Genomic DNA, 21,649 nt, shown 5'->3' with positions numbered 1-21,649 from the left:
AAGTGACCAGCAATACTAAATAGCAACTTCAGATACTTCAATTTTCAAGAGTGCTCACTGAAAATCATGTTTAAAGTACTTTCAATTGCAACCCTAAAATCAGTCCTCTCTGAAAATGCACATTAAAAGACAATAAAATTAATCAACTTTCATTCCAGTTCTAAGGAAGTGATCCCACATCACTACAATGAAATCACAGTATGCTTTCATTAAACAGTATTGTAATACTTAAATGCATCTGTTACCTGGGTTTCCTCTCTGGCCATGCAAGAACTGAACCTCGCGGCTGCCCGTCAACACGGGTCAGAGAATTAGAACGATGCCGATGACCTGGAATATTTTTAAAATTGTTAGTGGTTTAGAAATGGTCTTTAAACTAGCACTTTTATTATTTAATAGTAAACATAATAAACTTTCACCAAGAGATGGCAGCAGAAAACAGATCTGCTGAAATATTAACGAAAGACAGACAGACAGTCAAAGCCTGAAAAAAATACAATGAAAAGTGACCACATATACATATCTGACTTTTGGATTTCCAAACATGAAACTGTTCAATTTGCTTTCCCTATCAGCCCCCCAACCTTTAAAAAAAAAAAAAAAGAAAGTCCTCACTGCATGTTGTTAGAGCCTAAGCAGTTGGAATGTTTGGTTGGCACCTTAGCTGATAAAAGAAAACAAATTCTGAGCATCTCTGGGTAAGTATAAAACCTAGGTTTTCAGTAATTAAAAACAAAGTGCTTAGGCAAAACTTGTCAAGTACTAGAGTGAGTTTGTCATTCCAGATGACAACTTCCTAAGACTTTTGCTAGTCTTAAACATTTGACAAGTGGCTTTTTCCTTTCTTTTCACAGAACTGACATTATTTGTTTTAATTTCTTGCACTTGAGATTCAGAGAAATAAGCTCATTTGTGAGAAAAAAAATTTTAACATCCAGTAACTTTCTTAAAGGATCTTTAAAGACTTAACGCAAAGATGAGCTGCTCAAACTAAACATGTTTGCCACTTGGGTGACTGCAGTTTAACTCAATTTTAGATCATTCACATATATGAACTTACATTTTTATTCATTACTGTATTGACACTGACAGTCGTTGCCTGTTGAAATGCAAATTCAAGGTGGACTTACCAGGGCTGTCTTCTCCCTGTAAAGATTTCTGCTGCTTTTGTCTCAGAGGGAGCAGTGGGTGGGAAGGGCTAAAGGCAGGGCTTCCTCCTTTGCCACTAATTCAGAAAAGCAGAAATTCATTACTACAAGGATTTGTTTGTAAAATGAGAGAAATTATATAGTTGCGAAGTTACACTGGTAATAGCTACCCCCAATACTCTTTAAAACACAATAATGTATCATTAATTTTAAAGAAGTTACCTAAAGGAAAGGTTTTCACGTGTAACAATACAAAAGTAAACCTACCACTGAAATCAAACTGTTTAAGTTTCTAAATACAGATTTAAAATGTAGCTTATGTAAATAGTACATTAGAGACAAAGTGAAGGCTGAAATAACTTATCGGTTGCCATCAAACTTGGGTCAGCTGAAAAACCTTGTCATTAACCTTCTTGTACATTAGATTCTATATAAGTTTGTCTTTGTATCACCATTTATAGATCATGGCTAGTAAAAATGAGCTACTTGAACAGTTTTCATGCTTCACGTTTTTTCCAAAATAGAAGTTAAACTAACTTCTTCTCTAATGCAATGGTGACACTTCCTGGTGGGGCTTATTGGCATTTGCCAAACAAAGATCAAACATAACAGCACAAAGTATTTCTCTGAACTTGAGAATGGAGAATATTTTAGAGACTGACTGCAACATAACTCAAATTCACTCAATTTGTAGCAAAATCAGAACATTTAGGAACAGGAATTCCTAGGTTATCCAAATGGAAGCATAAATTGAAAATTAGTCTAAACAACATGAAAAGAGACTTACAGATAGTCAGGCTCCTCAGGGTGCAGGTAGTATCTATTGCAAGCTTCCGGGCCTGTCTGAGCTGAGGGCTGCAAGTCTGCTGGACTGGTACTAGCAGGGCTGGCCATGAAACTTCGCTTAGTGGCATTGGAAATAGGAACAGGTGGACGACTGCTCTTCTGCTGCAACACTGTTTTAACTGTGCATATATTTCTAACATTAACACAACTTATACTTGCCATTAAAACAACAAAACAGAACAGGAAGTTTTCAGATTGCAGTACATTAGAATGAAAACTTTATGACAACATTAAAATGAAACCTTAAGTACTAGTCTTTATTTAAAATATGTATCTTATGGTGACCTTAGTGGAAAGAAAGTTAAAGGATTTACTGGTTTTAGGGAAAAAAAATTACCTGTCTCATTCAAAAAATTAGAACTCAAATAGAGGACTAACTTTCATTCCATCTTCACTGCTTTCAAAGACCCTCAGCAAGCAGAAAGTTTGGGTAGAAACAAGACTCCAAAGTAAACACCATTGTGCAACAGTTTCGTTGTGATGCAAGTATTTTAAATAACATGCTAACATTTATCAAGAGTTAAAAAACTTACCATCTTTTATTTCCTGAATATCTCTTGGTTGTACAAAATCCGGTTTCACATTCTCAAACCACCAGAAGAGTTCCGCTATGAATACCATGACATTAGGCTAAAACAGGAAAAAAGAAAAAACATGCCTCACAATAACAAATCACTTATGATTTACCCACAGTTTATTTAAAATATACCCTTCATGATGTTTCTTACCTTTAAAACCAAAGGAGCATATAGCATGTCCTCCAATGTGAGGTAAAAGCATTTGTTTAGATATTCATTTGAGAATTCTCTCAAAAGTTGAATATTATAGAGGCTGTCTGCAATTGATGTTACCTCCTTCAAACAAATATCTAGAAAGGTGAAAAAGATGAGTAAGCTACGACACTATTCCAATGTATCCCATCCACAACTAACAGAAACACTACCCACAGGAACTGCACAGACTGCTTACACACCATCATTTGACATTTCTCTACCTGTTAAATACCAGAGGGATAGGAAAAGGAAGAAAATCACAGATGAAACAGTACCAGTTTTGCATTCATTTTAGAATCTGTATAGGATTCTGTCTGTCACAGCGACAGAAAAGGTAAGCAGGCTACAAAGAACACATAATGACAAAATACAAAAGCAATCAAAACCAGACAACTGGACTTGGAATCACAGTGCTGGTTCCTTCTGAAACTATTCAGGAGCTCTGCAAAGTACAACATGTCTGAGAATCTAAAAACCAATACAAAATGTCGATTCGTAGGACATTGAATTATTAAGAAAAACATTTTCTGGGAAAGAGAACATCTTGTTCAATATGCTGAAGAATGACAATAGCTGAAGACTGGGAGAAATTATTTTAAAATCTAGATTTTAAAATGTCAAATTATGTACTCATAGACAAGAACATGAGAATTATCAGCCAACAGTAGCAGACATGTATGCCTTTTTTATGGTCTATTGAAACCAAGCTCAGTTATTTGAACAAAGAAAGCCTTATCTACATCTATAAAAGGAAGGATTATTTTGTAGCTCATAATATACAGAGCAGAGACTTCTAAATACAGTAAGTAAAAAACCAAAATCAAAGAGAGGTTACATTTACATTTTAAATACACTGATGCAGATTCCATATGTGACTGGAGTCTTAACTTGCTGTAGTGCATACCTATTAGATGTGTTGCATTTTTATTTGATAATGTATTTCTAGTTCAACTTTCAAAGATTGAAGAAATTATTTTTTTTTTCCCAGAAACCTTTATTACATACCATCTAGTTTCATTTGCTCTGGACAATAATAGTGTATCACAGCTAGAAGAGCAGCACCATCGCTACCATCCTTCATCAGATCTTCAAGCAAAGGAAAGTAAGGTAATTGCCTGCTTGAAAGATGGTCTCTTCGGTAACGCACCTAACAAAGGAAAACAAGTGTTCATATAATGCTAACAAAAAGAAAAAAAAAAGGAATTTTTGTTAAGCACTGAAAACTCTTTACGGTGGATCCTTTATCGCATTCTGCTCTAAGTCAAAAACGATTTACGAGCTTATACTTTTCTCTCAGTGGAAGCCAATTCTGAAGAATATAGTGCTTCTCTTCCAATCATTCTCCTCGTATCTGGAAGCAATCCGTGCTGCTGAATTCCAAGCTTCATTCACACATTTTAACTTATTACAAGCAATTTAAGTCAAAAAGTCCTTCCACACAGATGCATGAATGCAGCAGATCCAAAGAAAGAGACACAGATAACTACATGAAAACACTTAAAAGCTTGGGAAAAACAAAACAAAACACAGCAAAAAACAATTCAGATGCGCTAGTGATTTCTCATACGTTACCTACATCCACTGACTTGCCGTCACGTCCACAGACAGCAAAGTTCTCTCAGAACAATTCAAAACATTGTATGTTTGGCAAGCCAGTACACAATACTAATGTCATGCAAAAGAAAATAACACAGCCTTTTCCAAAAACGGTCAGCCAGAGGAGCAAGTAGGCCTTTTACATCAACAGCAAAACTCCTTGATTTCACTACAGATCAATACCAAACTCTTCTGCAAACCACCCTCTAGCCCTCACGTAACTGGGAGCAGAGCTGAAGAGTAGCTAAAGCCAGTCAACTGAAGAATAAATCTTGGCATTGCTTCTTGCAATTTTTGCAAGAAAATGGTGTGGATATTTAGTAAGCATCCCCATGCTAGCTAGACTAGAAGGTTGTACCTAAGTTTGAGCAGCAAAGCGATCGGGCAAACCAAAGAACACCACACTGCAGAGCCTAGCAGAAATACCTTTCAGTGTTGGAAAAAGATTCCTTTTCCACTTTAGTGCATTAATATCACTTAGCATTTAACAAACTATCTTGACTGACGTGCTGGCCTAACATGCAGATATGCAGAGAATGTATTTAATCATCAGAGGAAAGCTGGATTTTACCAATGGTATCGTACACTTTCCAAGACAACCTGGGAAAGCTCCCTACACACACACACACACACACACACACTCACTCCTATGTGTCAGTTTAGGATGGCACAGGCTGAGAAAAAAAATCCATTCAAAGGAACAAAGATCCCTTATAATCAGAGCAATAAGAACCAGTTTCATTCATTTATTTTATATAAACATGTTATGTTAAAGTTTCCCTGGCAAAGGCAAGTAACTCTAAAAGCTATCTCTATATGCTAATGTTATTTTTCCTGTCCTTTTACCAGGTGCAAATTATTTTTTTCCCCAGCCTGGAGCACTCCACAAATATGTAATGGAATGTGAATCATACTGTACCACACGAGCATATTCCACTGGTTCCAGCATGCAGTGTGATATGGCATGCATCAGATCAGGCTTACACAAAAAGAAATAGTGAGATATACGATGGTGATTATTGAAACAAGAAACAAATCAAATGCATTAGCAACGTCCATTATGCACTGGAAATGTGGTCATTAAGTCTGATAAAATAAGTATGCACACTAAGGTGAACTGGTTAGCTTAAAAGGTTCATCATTTATCCACTTAGTCAAAGTAAGCATATTAAAGACAAACTTCAGAAATTCCTTTTTAGACTTTAATTCCTCCTGTATGTAAAGCAGATACAAACATTTCCTTTCCAATAGGCTTAAAGGGAATTTAAACCAACTACAGTCAATACTGAGAACCAAAATATATTCCTTGTTTATTCTAGCTTTGGTGAAAAACCACAGATTTATCATCAAGGAGGATTTTTATGGACTTAATGTAATTCCTTGTTTTTTGCTCAACTATTATTCTCTTAAGCATTCAGTCTTTTATACTGAAAAATTCTGAATTCTTTCTTATATTCTAAGCCGAATTTTGTGGTTTGTTTCCCCCCACGCATACAATTAATGACATTTGTACGCATTAAAGCGCAGAAATGGGTGCTACTGAAATAGAGATAACGATATTTAAAAAAAAAAAAAAAAATCACAAAAAGAAATACAGAAATGACATAGTGTGACAACCACTATGGAGACTGCAAAATCTGTCAGTAAACCAGTATAATCTAAGTGGTACTAGACTAGCAGTAAGATAAGCTCTATTTACTTCTTTACCGCCAACTTGCTCAACATCCTGCAAGTCAACACCATTCCTGTAGTTTCTTTTACCCTCACTCAGTTGTCTCTAAACAAAACACAGACCTACTCGACTTCCTCGAAAGGCTATCAAATGTGTGCCTCAAATACAGGTGTGATCTTTAAGCACACTAGAACTAAGTGTTAAGCACTAGGTCAATACTTCCCTACATACTGGTGGTCATTAAATGAGGCTGGAAGACAGGGCTCTGTCACAGATTTTATTAGGCTGCAGGTCCCCACTCCAGTTTCCTTTATTTCAGATATTTCAGGTTTTTACTGTGGTCCATACATTTGGCTCAAACAAATAAATGAGGCAGAGGAGTGGGACTGAGCTCTCTGTGAGAAGGCAGAGAGATTGTGGGGACAAGTGACTGCCTGCCTTCTCCAAGTGCACTGCTCTTGGAATCTGAAACTGAAACAACAGCTCTCGTCTTCCCAGAGAGAAAATGAAAAACACCAAATCCAGCAAGTGCAGGAGAAAGGGTATTAAGGCTAAGGAAAGCAAAGGAACAAAGAAAAATCTCTGCAAGTTGACATAAAACCACGAAACTCAGCCAAAAGAAAGCAGGCTTGTATACTAAAAGTCCAATTTTATTTTTTTTTTATATATAGTGGAATTGATACTCCATTTTCACACTTCACCAGGAAGAAAATAAGTATTTTGTTCTGATATGTAAACTCTCTTTCCTCCCATTATGCCAGCTTCAGTCTCATTAATTTAGCATACAATTCCAGCAACTGTCATAACGGGTCTAAACTGGTTTGTCAAATCTTCTAACCCCATCTCAATGAATAATGGTGTTCTGGTTTGACAGATTTACAAACCTGTGCAAGAGCAGTGCAAGAGCATTATTTAATGAGCGACTGCAAACACATGAGTATCTTAACTATGGATCCCAAGATTAGGCAACCATTTAAACCGACCAGCTTTTATATCACCTTAGTGCTGCAATCAATTGCCTACTTACAACAAAAACAGTAAATGCAACCGTTTCAACTGGTTTTAATTTTCTAGTTTTTTGCCCCTCGCTCCTGCACTGTGGTGACAATTTTGAAATGCCATGAAGTGATTATGCTATATGCTGTACAGTATGTAAAAATCATGTTATGAAAACTAAGCCTGATGACCCAAAAGGTTACACAGGTTTTTTTTTTTTTTTCAAAGACCACCTAAGAAGCATTGTAATGGAAGCAAACACTCTGAAGAAGTTTAAAAAGCCATGATTTTGTGGATGACAACTGGTGTAAAAGTAGTTCACTTACAGGTACTAATTTCCAATACCATTTGGAAGGAGACTGCTCAGGAAGCAAGGAAAGGAACGTAGGAATAGGAAAGGAACATCAGCAATGCAAGTTAAAAGCAGCAATACTTAAATGCACTTCAGCAATAAACACTTTCATATTTTAGAGGGGTTGTGGCCTAGAAATCTATATTTTAAAATATTAGAATGAGATCCAAAAGTCAATAGAGAGTCAAATAGGTAAAGGGATCCTTCAGACCATGCATCAAACTTTTAATTAAATAGCTCTGCAGCCCCTTATCATTGAAGGATATTATTTTACATAAAAAGCACATAAAAACCCTTTGCTACTAATGTGAAAGTTAAACAACTGTGCCTTGTTCTATGTCACACTTTTATCCCCTCTGCATAGGAATGCCAATTTGAATAAGGAATTTAGCAGTTTTTCTTAAGTCTTCATCAGACTATAAATTGGGAGCTCAGACAGCTGATATACATCATGTTTGAGAAAGATCTATTTTACGTTCTCCAGTAATGAAAGTGTACTATATTTTGCAATGTTAATGCATTGTGATATAATTTCAAGGGAAAAAGGTGGAAAAAACTACAAACACACATATATAACATTTGAATGCCAAGAGTACACTTACTAGATAGAACTTGAATAAGCCACTGAATATACATTAGACAATTAATCCATGCAAAATGAACATGCCCCAAGAGCTTTCAAAATATATATTATATATTTTGTGCTGTGAAAGCTGAGTCATATTTACCCATGTGAAGTTGGTATGAGTTATTTTAAGTTGAAACAAGCTATTTTAGTCCAACTGAAACTTAACAGAAAGTCAGAAGATACCAGTGGGCTCAAAAAGTAAGGAAGGGCACTGATAGACACAAAACAAATTGCATGCACAAAATCTCAAGAGTTTTGAGGACTGGATGCCTACATTTCTCTAACAAAGAAAATATTGAGATGTTTATATTTAAATCCATTAATCAGCAATACAAAAAAATCACAACTGAAGACAAATTTGTTTTACCTTTTGGTGTCCCGGACTTTCCATTAGTTGCTGTTTCAATTTAATCTCTTTCTCTGTTATCTCTCTCATTTTAAGGTTCACCTATAAGAGCATAGCATAGAAAAGATATTAAAATACATCTGAATGTATGTTTCCACAAGTCAAGTTTTCTTCTTCCTCCCCTCAACTTAATGGTCAATACTTTCCACAAACATAAAGAGTTCATAGAATAATGTTGGAATGTGACTCTTGTCACTTGAAAGGGTTTCAGTAACCTAACCTCTAACCTCTGTAAAGTTTCAGTATTTCTGTGACATGTATTCAAGCTAGTCAGAATTCAGTCTATCCTGTTACTGAACATAAACAACACTTCACCTAAAGAAAAAAACTAAAAACAATCCCTCATAGCAGCTTCTCTGAAAAAGACCCCCAATTTCTACAGTTTTCCTAATTTAGTTCTTAATGGTCTTCTTTATTTTAAAATTTGCCTTGAAAAATTTACCAGCTTTATTACAGCATCCTTAAAAAAAAGAAATTGCATTTCCCTGCTAGTCTGATTCTCTTTCCCAATGCATACGGAAACCATAGGAAGCCAAGCAAGAAGATGAAATTGGAATATGTGGCAGTAATAAGAGAATCAAATACTATTAATAATAATCTGTATTAGGAGGGTATTATACCTAAATACCATTGGACTTAAGGTAACAAGTAACACCACAGTAATTAAAGTAGTTCTCTTCATCTGCATTGGAAAAGATGATAGAAATGCACAGGTAAGAAAGATCAGAACCTTTTCAAAATCTGAAAAGTGACAACAGGAAACAGACACACTTTTCTCAAAGTAAATTCTACCTTGTTAATCCAGAAAACCATTGCATCCTCTAAATCATAGGGCAGTTCTTTCGAGGCACTGAATGTAGAGAAACGCTTGACACTAGCGACCACCTTCTCAATGCTGATCATTTCTACAGTGTAGGCCATCATAAGAGCATCAATCATTGCCATATGAGAACTCTAAAAGAAGAAAACAATGGGTATGGAAAAATAAAATCCTTTAAGGAAAAAAAATTATATATTCTAACTGTATTTAAAATGAAAAATTCCTGAGGTTAGTGACCTAGAAATTAAGAGCTATTTGTTCCATTAACTATTTTAAATAGTGTTAAATAAAAAGATCATTAGGTGGATTTAATTAAGCTAACCATTTTGATTGGTGCACAGCCCAGATCAGATTCAGACACAGGTGTATCATCACTCTCCATGACGTAAATCCCTTTTCGAGACAGAGCCTGGATCACTGACTGGTGTCCCTGCAGAGCAGCCACCTGATCCCCCTTCAGAATGAGGCTACAGACGCGGCAGTACAGCTCGCTGGACAGCAGCAGCTTGATGACGGGTGGTTTAATATGTTCTTGCTCATACTGATCTATGTAAAATGGGTCCTTCAGCTCCTCTGGGACGTTATCTGAAACAACGAAGAAAAGTTTCAACAAGTGGCATCAGTTAGAAACAAAAGTAAACATTTTTACTTTCATTCAAAGACAGCACATGAAAGAACAGAAAGTCAAGCACAAAAGGTACAGAATGTAATTAAGTTTCATATCGCAAATGGTTTTCAATAGGTCTTTGTGCTTACATTTTAATTAAAGCGTATATAATTGGCTCCCACCACATACATACTTCAGTAAAAATCCTACACATTACCCGTTAGCCTTCCCAAGACACTAGAGTCCCTTTCAAGAAAGCACTTCAGTGTGGACAAAAGTGCCGCTGTCCTCTACGCGTGTCCAGCTCTTTCCTCGAGTAAGACCCAGCTTAATCAGAATGATACACTATCACCTCTACTGATTAGTGCATATTATTAGTATTTTTATTTTATTTGGAATTATAACTCATTTACCGAGATCACAGGCTAAAATGCTCCAAGCAATATCCCAAAACATCTGTGCACAGCAACTAAACAACTGCAGTGCTCAGTCACTAAGAGGGGCCGGCCAAACATTCCTAATCTGAAAAAGAAAACTAAGCTACCTATTTCTTGGGTCTCAACTGCCAAAGTTCATAGAAAGACCAAAATATCCAACTAATACCTTGAGCATTTTACAAATGGTTTGCAAAACAACTGAGCCTCCAGAGAGCTGATTGTCTATTTGTTTGACGCCATGAGCGTTGAGGCAAACTACTGCAGCTTTTCAGCCTTTAAATAAAAATTAAAGCCTATGAAGCAAAACCACTCCACTTGGATTTGGATTCAACTTGAATTTTAAACCAAGCCTAAAATTAACTTCTTTTGGAATGGCACAATTTCCACAAGTTGTCTTAATTTTATCAAGCTGAACACAGATCCTGAGTGTAGTAATTTACATGCAAGTTAAAATTAACAACACGGAAGGCTTCATCCTCGCACACCACTTCTCCACCAGTTTCCAACCCTCATAAAGACTTCCACTTTTGCTACTAATCAGCACAGCTTCATAGCTGGCAGGAAAGAAGGGCACTAACAACAAATAATATTCTGATGACTCTAAACACGTCCAAGACGTTTCAATCCATACGTTGCTCGCTGAAGTACTGCCAGCGTTAAAGGCTGTAAGGCTACAACAGGAGGCAAACGTCAACCCATTACAACAGTTGAAAGTGGAAGGAAATGCTGTTGTAAGCAATAGTTTCTTGATATTATTGAAAAGACAGAAAACAAGATGAAAATAGATATAGCCCAAAATAAATACTTGCACTCGTATTCAGTAATCAGACTGGGAGCTATTGATCTTTATAATAGCCCAGGAGTAATAACGAGAGTCTTCAACTCCAGGAAAAACACTTTCTAGCCTCAAGTGCGTTGTCTCAATAGAAGCACGACATTTCACAGTTTTCAAATATAAAATTCTATCTTATGCTATCCAGTCACTCTGGAGATCTTCCCCCAAAGTCACTTCGACACTTCATTTTAAATGTGTACATCCACAGTTAAAAGAATTATTAATTTGGCAGCATATTTACTTTTCATTCAGCTCATTTCCAGAACAATTAAATTTCCCCATTCAAAATAACTCCTACCCATAGCATATCTTTGAACTGCAAAATAAGCTGCACGGTATTCGTATACTGCAGAGCACTTAATGCTCATAAAGAAGAGAAACTGAGACAGAATGTTATCAATTACATGAGCCAGAAGTACATCTCAAATAAAAATATATAGTAAAGCAGTGTTGCCGTAACAGCTCTAACAGCTACTCAGTCAGTCATACAGTACCACGCCTATTTTCCAAAATGGAAAGCCTTTTGAAGTTTTTTTTAAAAATTAAGATCACTGTTTTTCCTTTATGTGACATTGAATGCTGTCATATACAGACTGTATACTGAGGATGGTTGGAAGAGACACAACAAAACCCCACTGGCACTACGTGAGTAGCGTTTGTTAACGAGGGTGTCCATTTTTTGTGAAATAGATAATAAATTCAAATATTTTTAATCTTCTTAACATTAGTCAACCTGACCTAAAACCAAAGGCTGTTGAAAGCTAATTCCATTTAATGGTTATTGCCACTTCTAGAAAGAGAACAAGAGCTTCCATTTCTGAAGACTGAGGAAAGATCCAAAAAATCAAAATGTAAAGCAGCTCATATAATTCAACATTTTAGCTTCATTACAAGCAGCTGCACCTTTAACAATCAGATACATTGCTTTTGACTAAAATTATTTGTGAAAGGAAATAATAGAATACTAGCTCATAAAATATCCATGAAGTAGCACATTTCTAGCAAGAGCATTAGCACCCCTCCAAGTTTTAAAGACTCTTTTAAACCAAGAACAACAAAAAAAAAAAGCAGATTCAAAATGTCTGAGATCTGAAGTACTTAGCTGAGGGGCTTAGTACAAACATCTGCCCTCCACCAGCTCCAGACCCCCGCAGGGTAACCGAGGGGACTGTCTGAAACTGCGCTGTGAGTAACGACTGGACAAAGAACCCGGAACTTCTCCAGCACAGGAGCTGCCCAGCCACGCCGGCAGCCCACAGCTCGCTCCCCAGCTCCTGCAGGTCCCTTTTCCACAAGGCAGGCCGTGACTATTTTACAGACTGTAACTACAGAAAGCAAAAAGCTTCAACACTAACATACCCACAAGGGATACAATCTATTGCGTCGGGGTCTTTACACCAATTATTAACACAGAAGAGCCTATTGGAACATGATGCTCAGCTTCCTGTGACAGGGACAGTAAGACCTCCCAACATTTATTTTTGTTTAAACTAGCAACATTTTAATGATTTTTAAAAGCCTTTTCTAGCAATAAATGGATCTAGTTCTTAGTGATGAGATTCCATGTCACAGAAATCAATATATTTAAAAAAAACCCAAATACACCTTGTACCTTGGCTACCGTTCTTTAGTCTGAACATCCAGTCAGAAGATCCGAAATATTTCTCTTCTATATTGAGGAACCCTCTAACTTCATGCTTCTGATCTCCACATAATTGCTTAAGGACTGAATGGACTTGAATTGACCAGGATTAAAGATACTGGGGCGGGGGGAATAACTTCTAGTACCAGGATTAATAATTTGCATACTATCATAAGAAGTTATTCATAAACATTAATCCTCCCATAACTGCAATTTATTTCACTGCAAACACTTGCCCAATTTTATTTTCTACATTTGTGTATGTAACACTTTTGCCAGCTAAACTCGCCTATCTGTGACAGAAAGGTACAGTTTTGTAACTAATTTGATGTCCCGACTAAAGGCCCACAGAAATTTTAAGATATAAAAACCACATCAAAGCTCAAGAGGTATAATATTAACTTTATTATTTAATTCAAATTTACTTCATACCAGACATAATCGTACTATCCACATGGCAGGCACCAATAAATGAGAAATAAATGGCAGAAAAACTGTAACGCAAAAAGGATGCTTTGTAAGTATGTAACTCTGAGTTGAGAAACTCCCAAATACCATAGTTGTAGATGTCCTGTACACAATGCAATTATCTCAGAGTAACACAGCCTTCCTAGACAGCCACAGACAAAAAAAGTGCTCTATTTGTGAGATACCACGTAAGAGCCCCATCCTGTCTTGCACATCTCTGCTAATTATTCTTATCCGTAGTATAACGCCACAGAAAACACAGTACCCAGGTCTGCTCATTCTCCAAACCCCCCTTAAATATGTCAAACTTACCACGCAGCCAAAAATCTCAGAACTATGTTGTCAGATTGAGAACAATTATACACCAGAGTTAACCTAATGCTGATTTCAATAACACACTATGGATACACAAGTAGCCACCAGTATCATGGATGGCTCTTCTCCTCAGTTTTTATGGATCGGGCGAACTCCAAACATGTCATATGCTTTTTGCTTGCCTCACTGCAGAATGTGTCAATGCTCTTTTTGAAGAAAATGTCCCAGTCTTTCCAAGTCCCAGTTTCTATAAGCATCTTTTCCAACACCTTACTTTCATGACCTATAACAGAACTTAGATTTTAGAAAAATTCTGTTCATTAAAACGTGTATTTTTACACATTTATGCTTTGGAGTTCAGAAAAATCAACATGAAAAATTAACTTCTGAGCAATTAACTTCTAAGCTATAGCTACAAAACTTTCTGCTCGAGCAGTTTAACAAATCATACCAAAGCAAACCAAAAACCAATTAAACCATGTCCTTTTTTTTTTGCTTATAAAAAAGTCTCCAATACCATGTTAATTCCAAAAAGAAGTCACTTTAATGTTACTATTACATGTTATTGAAAAGCTTGCAAACACCTTGTTTTTTCTAATGTATGTTCTGAGTTGTTACCCAAGGAAAATGTTAGCATCCACTTCAACATAAGCTTCACAGTTGCCAGTTTTAAATAAACTGAGGCGTTCAAAAGACATAAAGCTTAAAAACTACCAGTGTTTTTATAGTAACTTAATACCAATGACATGTAACCTGATAATCAGATCTGTGAAGGCACACATCATTAGTTCACTTTGTCCTAAGTTTTCTATCAAGAATTGTTGAAGAGTTTACCCCACTACACTATCAGAGTTGACTGGACCTCTTTTACACATGGATTTTATGTGAATTTTATACCATGTTACTTAGTTGCCTGTGGTCAGCTTATTATAGAACAAAAATGCTCTTTTTTGCTATTTCCTACTCTTACAAAATCAAAGTAATAACACATTTTTTCAAAGTTTCAAGCGCATAAACTCTTAAGTGTTCTTGCCCCACTGAGCCTACTGCAGAGATACCTCTACCAGCTACTTTCATAAAAGAGATGAAGGACTCAAAAATAAACCATCATAGTTTCTCATGAAGCAATCCTTTTGGTCTGTTCCATCATATCAATGAGTTCTAATCTCTCAAAAACCAGTCAGTTGTAAGTATAAATCATTGTGTACAACATAGTTTAGCAGATTACAAAAACAACTTCACTTGTAACAACCATCAGAGAGACAATTATTTCCAGACTCTCCTCACTTTAGGATAGGGACCATTTCTTTATCATTTCACTTACAAAAACCTGTTCAGAGATGACTACCTGATTACAATTTGGTAAAGAAAAATACAGCAACCTGAGCAAATTTACTTATCCCTTGAACTGGAGAAGTGGATACACCCCACATCTTATTTTACCTCCAGAAGCATGAAGAACTGGTTTCACATGGAAAGAGAGCCAAAGCATCATGGTAAACAGAATGAAGCTTATTCACATTCTGAGCAGGATTTCATTAGTATCAGTATCTGTTCACAGAATTATTTAGTACCGGATGGATGTCCTCTACGCTGCAGATCATGAGCAGAAGCTACATGTTCTCAGCAGCTAAGACCACCTGCATTATAATAAAAACATTCATTGTTGGCTCTCATTAGGCAACTGTATTATAAACTCCGTAAGTGCTCTATAATATTACATATGAAAATTTACATACAACAGGCAGGAAAAAAAAAAAACCAAGCTAAAGACCTCTTATACTGCTAGTGAGAGCGACTGCACTCATTATCATATCTTTTGATCAAGCATAAAGCCACAAACCTGGATGAGGCAGAAGAGACAAAATAATAATTATCGAATTCTTCACCCGTGTAAACTTCACACAAGTAACATTCAGTGTTTATGAAACGGGCGTTATTAAAGAAATAAATGTTTAACTATTGAATATTTGCAAAACACAACAGCTTGCTTAAAAACATTTTTGCTATGGACCTGAGAAGAAAGCTGACAAACAGAAGCAGAGAACCCAGGGATTTAGGCCAGGAAATATGCTCACACTGCCACTACCAACGGGTGACTGTGGGTAGCTATTACAGTACTGGAAAACCCTATTTGACAGGTAAGCATTAAGTACTTCAGAGACCTAAAAAAGCCATAACTTGCATTTCCCCTACAACGCATTACATTAGTCCTTGGCTTTCCTGCCTGTATCTTGCCAAAGGTCTCAGGCTGATGTTAGCATTAAGTCTGGAAACTATGTAAAGCTCCCAGCCCTAATAAATGAGTAAAGCCCACCAAGTCCATTTTGAAAAATACGCATTTTACAAACTGTTTTAAAGAAGCAATGACATTTTTTATGGAAAGGGTTGCAAACAACCCACTTGCAAGCTGCAACGCTGAGAAACTTCCACGTACTCCTTCCATATCTAAATTTTGACATTATAACGGTGATGATGGAAAACGTCATTTCTACGCTAACTACATCTGCTGAGAAATCAAAACTTTTCACTGCCATTGTGCATTTTCCCAGGTTGTACCAGTGTTTCATTCTGACTGCTGCTGCTCACAGCCCGAGGGGACAGCGGTGCTGAAGGACCAGGTCCACGTCCCTCTGCTCGGCTTTGTGCCGCGCGTGGCCCTGCCGCTGCCTGGCAATCTGGTTCATTCCATCGACTGTGAAAAAGCGATCTCTCCCCCGGACAGCTTGCCAAGCCTCCCTAAACCTCCCACGCTCACCTCCTGTGAACTACAGTTACACAAACTCAGTGGCACCCTTGCTCCTCAGCCACTTAAACATTATGAATTATATTTTCACACTGCTAGTAGAATTCCTTAAAGTGCACATTTAGTTCTCATCAAACTTTGCTGATGAAGAAGATAATTCTCTCCTAATCAAATTCCATTCCCTCAAACTACTGTCTCAGCTAAATGGACTTTATAATCTTTCAAGTGTAAATGTTTCCAGATGTTTGTGCACAGGCTTTTGGAGCGACCTATGTGAGTACTCTCAGATGTATTTGAGGGGACAGATGACACTGAATGGTGAAACACTTTCCTTCACAACATCTTTCCCCTCTGTCTTCTGGAATTCGGACAAACGGTTGTACGACCTCTCTGGAGTCCATCTGTGCCAAGCAAGCAGCCACCGCAGGCAGCGAGGAGGAGCTGCGGGCTTCCAGAAACAAATCCTTCAGCCCAATTCCTACGCAAGAAGAGGGGCTGTCTCACTAGCAGTATTTGTGTGAAGAGACAGGTAGCTGCGCTCAGTTGTTTGGCTACCAAAATTCTTTTCGTTGCCAGAAGGGAAAAAAAGGAGGAATGCATCATCAAATGAAACAAAGCCCAAACTAGACTTCAACTCCAAATTATGTGTCATGCATGCTCTCAGTAATTTGTCCTTGAGAAAAAAAAGAAAGGATGAAGACTTTTCCTACTTAGATGCCAGCTTAGATGTGGAGAATTCAAATATCCTTTAACAGTAAATAGAAAACAGTTTCAGGTAAAACCTGCAGTGATGAATGACTTTTAGTAACAGTCTCCACGAGAATCAAATTCCTGTTCTTGACTATTCCCACACTTCAGCATGAGCTTAGCCTTACTCAGATGAAAATGAAATTCAGGATATGCACCGGCATTTGAAAGACTAAGGCACAAAATTATGTCAATTCATAAGTGCCAATTCCAAATCTAACATTTCAGAAAAACACTCTCTACCTTAGCCACTCGAAGGCAATTACAGAAACCATATCAGATAAAAATTACTTCAGAACAAAAGACAGTGTGTTAATATTATAAACAGAGAAGCATTTTTCCACCAAATTAACCAGAACTAAGTCCAAAATAACAAAAAAGCCCCCCCCAACTTTCATCCACCTAGTGACATTTTATATAACAAATCACAATTGCTTGGTAGCTGCCCAAGACCCATTGCATAACACCCAATACCTTAACACAAAAAGAAAACCCTGAGAAATGACAAGTAATGTATTAAGTTCAAATATTATTCAAAACAATAATCACAGAGGAAACCTTTTTAAAGCCATCTCTCTATGAATTAAAGAGGCTTATACATTTCTAAATATTTTGCAATGCTGTTCCAGAAGTAATGGTCAGCACGTGACAACGCCTTGTAGGAGCCATTTCAAAAATCAAACTAAGTTTCCACGGACCATGGTCCTGCAAAGACACACACACACAAAACCTCACTGGAAATAACCAACAACACACCATCAAAAGCCCCAGTAAAAACATTTTTTCCTACTGTTCATGGCATTTAACTTCTATTAAAATGTAATCTGAACAAGCCTACATGCTGGCAGAAGAACTGGCAAACACTGTGCATCACATCATTGTCATTATGAAAGGTGGGTTTCCTTTTAGCTTTTAGTCAAAAGGAAAGCCAAATACTTTTTCAATATAAGTCCGAGTCGTTGTCAAGTGCATAAACAGACTTGCTGTTAACCAGTTAACTGGTCCAAGGCAGACAGACACAACCCTGAGCTCCAGAGCCCCAGAAGACACTACCAAGAAACACGAGGCCATAAAGCTTTCTCTGCAGCACAGGATCCATGCCAGTCCATTCTAATTTAGGATTAGCTTTCTTTTGAAACAAAGTCATAATATAAATAGTGCATCTCCATATCTGGAATATCCATTTTATCTATGATCACTAAAAAGTCTTCAGGAAACATTACAAATAATTCCAGCAACTAAAAAATATTTATATGTGGAAATACCTGTTCAGCTCTTATGTTTTACTAACCCTCCCAAAATTCCCACATTTTTTAAACATCATCTGATAAATGGGGTTTGTTTCTTGTTGCTTGCAATGAAATACCTTCACTAATATTAAACATTATAAACCCATGATTTTCTATTTTCCCCACAATCATTAAGATGATGAGAACACTGACAGACCTGGAAATATTGAAAATGAAAAATAATTTAGAAAAATATTCCAACAAGGATTAATATTTAACTGCAGGAATGGGCTGCTTTTCTTCAGCCTTGTCACAAAGTAAGCTAGTGCTAATCCATTAAGCATATTATGAGTTCGGCGAATTAGACTTAGATTAACAGGGCTACCTCATTTTCCAAAACAAGATTCTGTACATGTTTTTGTTATATGTTTTGTTCTGGATAAACCAAAACCACAAGCATTCCATCATACTTCTTCATAACGAAGTTACTTAAATTCAAGATGTATCTAGTAACAGTAATTCAGAATAGACAGGTAGATCTAGTTCAAAATAAAAAAGCAAATTTCAGTACATGCCAGGAAAATACTGTACAAGTGATACTCCAAGAATCTTTATTTTTCCATATTTGACTGGAAAGGTTTATGACAACATCAGGGAAGGAAGAACTCCTCTATCACCTCCAACTTGATGCTTAATGTCACAGAATGCAGATAAACTGCACCTGCTCATTCACCATTTCTTTTATATAAAAGAACAGTGCTGATCATAAATGGATTGCTTTTTAGTTCATTTTGAAACCAAACCCACAATCTGAAAAAAAAAAAAAAAGAGAGAGTCCTAACTGAGTATACTAAAGGTTTAAGAGGTTCTAGCATCTGTTGGCCAAGACTAGACTAAGCCTTCCCAGTCTGGAGGGATTCGGGGCCTGCAAGCAGTGACATACAGTTCTGTGGAAGAAAGTCTGCTTAACTAAAAAGAGGATTTAAACATTTTGAGGTATGCATTCTTCACAAGTACAATCTGGGAGCATTCACCATTAGGTTTGCTGATTCAGGGCATCTCATATAGTTGCATTATTCCTGTCGAAGGTACCACGAGATGTATAATATTACAAGAGAACAGTGTCATATTATTGATATTAAAAACGTGATTTAAGCCAAATTTAATTACTTCTAGAATGGCAAGGGAGACAGAGAAAGCAAGAACGAAGAATGACTTCCTGATAAAGAGTGATCTTACCTATTCCGTAGGCTTTAGCACAGATCCATTGTAGATTAGCAGCTATTTTTGCTCTGGCTGAATCATAGAGCTCCAAAGGGACAATCTCAACTGCACTATCTGTTAGGGCATCCATTTTTCTTCTGGTACTATCTCCACTCGCACAAACATCAACATCCACCATCTGAAACAAAAACAAAAGACAGCGGACTTTTACACAAGCCATGGCTCCCACGGCAATTTGAAAACCGCCCAGAAGAGGAGTTGGCCAGCGCGCATTCTACCGGGCACAATACGGTGGGCTGCACACCACAGGCCCGGCATCCTTCAGGGTTTTCATCGGCAGGGCTTCTTTAGCAATTCAAAATCCACTCGGAAATCAAAAGACATCCGAGCGCAGAGCGAGCATCCCTTTTTGTGAAAGCCACGGATCTGCTCACAGAAAACCCTTCGCCGAGGCTCCAAGCTGCCGTTCGCCAGAGAAGAAAGGCGCAGCCCCATCACCTGCCCGACCGCGGCAATAAAGGAAGGCTGGGGCGCTCCCTCCCAGCGCACCCCCCCCGACACCGCCATCCCCCCCCCGTCTGGCAGCCGAACAATGCGGGCAGGTACCGCGGCCCCCGCCCGCACCGCCCCCGCCCCGCGGGGCCGCGCCGGGGGCAGGGGCAGGCCCGGGGCAGCACCTGGGGCTCCTTCCCTCGCCTCGGCCGGGAGAAGCAGCAGAGGTTTCTCGCCCGCACCCCCATCCCCGCGCCGCCCCGCACCGCTCGCCCCGCCGGAGGAGGGCAGGGGGGACGGCGGCTCCCCCTCCCCGCCGCGGCCCAGCCCGCATCCCCGCCCCCACCCGGGAGGAGGAGGAGGAGGAGGAGGAGAGGGAGGAGGAGGAGGAGGAGGGAGAGGGGCGCAGCCCACCCGGCGCCGGGAGGCTGCTCCGCACACGGGAACGGCCGAGCCCCCGCCGCTGCCTCCCCCCGCCTCACGCCCGCCCGCCGCGGCCTACAGGCCCCGCCGCCTCACCTTTCCGCGCTACCGCTGCCTCATCCCCGGGGCTGGCGGGCGGGGGAAGGCACCGCCCGGGGCCCCCCCGGCGAGCGCGCCGAGAGGCGGGGGGAGGCTCGGCGGGCCGGGGCCGGTGCAGGAGGGCGGCCGGGGCGGGAAGGAGCCGCCGCCGCTGCCGCCGCCGCCGTCGGGCCGGGGCTGCCAACGCTCGGGACCGCGCGCGCGCGCATGCGCCCGCCTCGCGCGCGCGCGCGCCCTCTCTCCCTCTGCCCCTCTCTCCTCCTCCTCCTCTCCCGGCCGGCCGGGGCGCGCGCGCTCGGCGGGAAAAGGGGCGGGGCCCGCGCCCGCGCGCGCCGCCAGGCCCGGAGCCGGCGCGCCGGCCGGGGTGGGGGGGGTGGGGGTGAGGTGCTGCAGTGCGCAGGCGCGGGACTCGGCCGCCTGCGGCCCTCGCTAGGCAACCGTTGCCAGGGGGACGGGGACCGGCCCGCGCGGCGCGGGGAGCCCTTCTCCTCCCTCACGGCCCCGCCGGGCAGCGCGGAACCGCGCGGCTGTGGGAGCCCCGCAGCTGTGGGAGCCCCGGCCCGGCCCGTGCGGCGGGTCCCGTTGCGCGGAGGTCCCCGGGGGGGCCGGGTGAGCCCTCAGCGCCTCGCGGGAGGCACAGAGGCCTCAGGCCTGCTCAGGCCGCGGGGGCTTCCCCCTTGCGAGGGAGGGAGTCCAGCCCCCTCCCCGCGTGGTGACCCCGTGCTGCGGCTTTCCTGGCCCTGGCTACGGTTTCCAAGCACCGGGGTCAGCCATGAGGGAATTGTGATGGAGAAGGAGCCTTTCTGGTTAAAATTGGGGTGAACAACGAGAGTGGCTTGAGCCGCTTCCCCCACCCGTGTTGCGGATCTGTGAGGCGCGTCCTGGGCCTCGTAACCCGCAGTCCGGCGACATGCGGGGTTTGCGCGGGTCGGAACCCGCTCGCAGGTAGAACGGCGGGATGGGGGGTTGCAGGGACTGGTGGCAGCTGAGCAACGCCACCGCCAGCCCGTAGTCCTGGTGCTGGCAGCCTGGTGTGCCTCTTCACACCGTCACCACCCGATGTCATCTTCACTGGGGCTTCCGCTCTAACGCAGGGAAGCACAGAAGTGCCAAAAAATCTTTGTCTCTTGATTGTAAATCACTAGCTG

At 40.1% G+C, this 21,649-nt stretch overlaps 1 protein-coding gene across 3 annotated transcripts in view; it reads right to left on the bottom strand.

Annotated features, from left to right (window-relative positions):
- CAMSAP1 (calmodulin regulated spectrin associated protein 1) overlaps nt 1–20,656 on the bottom strand; it is a 28,544-nt gene extending 7,888 nt beyond the window's left edge. Inside the window, exons 1-12 of one of the 3 annotated variants that reach the window (XM_074891105.1) lie at nt 20,499–20,656; nt 19,503–19,665; nt 9,560–9,822; nt 9,210–9,371; nt 8,379–8,459; nt 7,358–7,390; nt 3,773–3,914; nt 2,723–2,862; nt 2,528–2,624; nt 1,936–2,113; nt 1,131–1,225; nt 246–330 (exon numbers count right to left, since the gene is read on the bottom strand). In XM_074891105.1, coding sequence (XP_074747206.1) covers nt 246–330; nt 1,131–1,225; nt 1,936–2,113; nt 2,528–2,624; nt 2,723–2,862; nt 3,773–3,914; nt 7,358–7,390; nt 8,379–8,459; nt 9,210–9,371; nt 9,560–9,822; nt 19,503–19,665 — 1,439 coding nt within the window. In that variant the 5' untranslated portion in view covers nt 20,499–20,656. Of the gene's footprint in view, nt 1–245; nt 331–1,130; nt 1,226–1,935; nt 2,114–2,527; nt 2,625–2,722; nt 2,863–3,772; nt 3,915–5,282; nt 5,343–7,357; nt 7,391–8,378; nt 8,460–9,209; nt 9,372–9,559; nt 9,823–19,502; nt 19,666–20,498 lie in introns of all 3 variants that reach the window. The other 2 variants (XM_074891107.1, XM_074891106.1) reach the window with 2 other exon arrangements.
- Between the last annotated feature and the right edge of the window lie 993 nt (nt 20,657–21,649).

This window comes from Strix uralensis, chromosome 21 (assembly GCF_047716275.1).
Source record: "Strix uralensis isolate ZFMK-TIS-50842 chromosome 21, bStrUra1, whole genome shotgun sequence".
Taxonomy (NCBI): domain Eukaryota; kingdom Metazoa; phylum Chordata; class Aves; order Strigiformes; family Strigidae; genus Strix; species Strix uralensis.
This window is presented reverse-complemented; position numbering and strand designations above follow the sequence as displayed.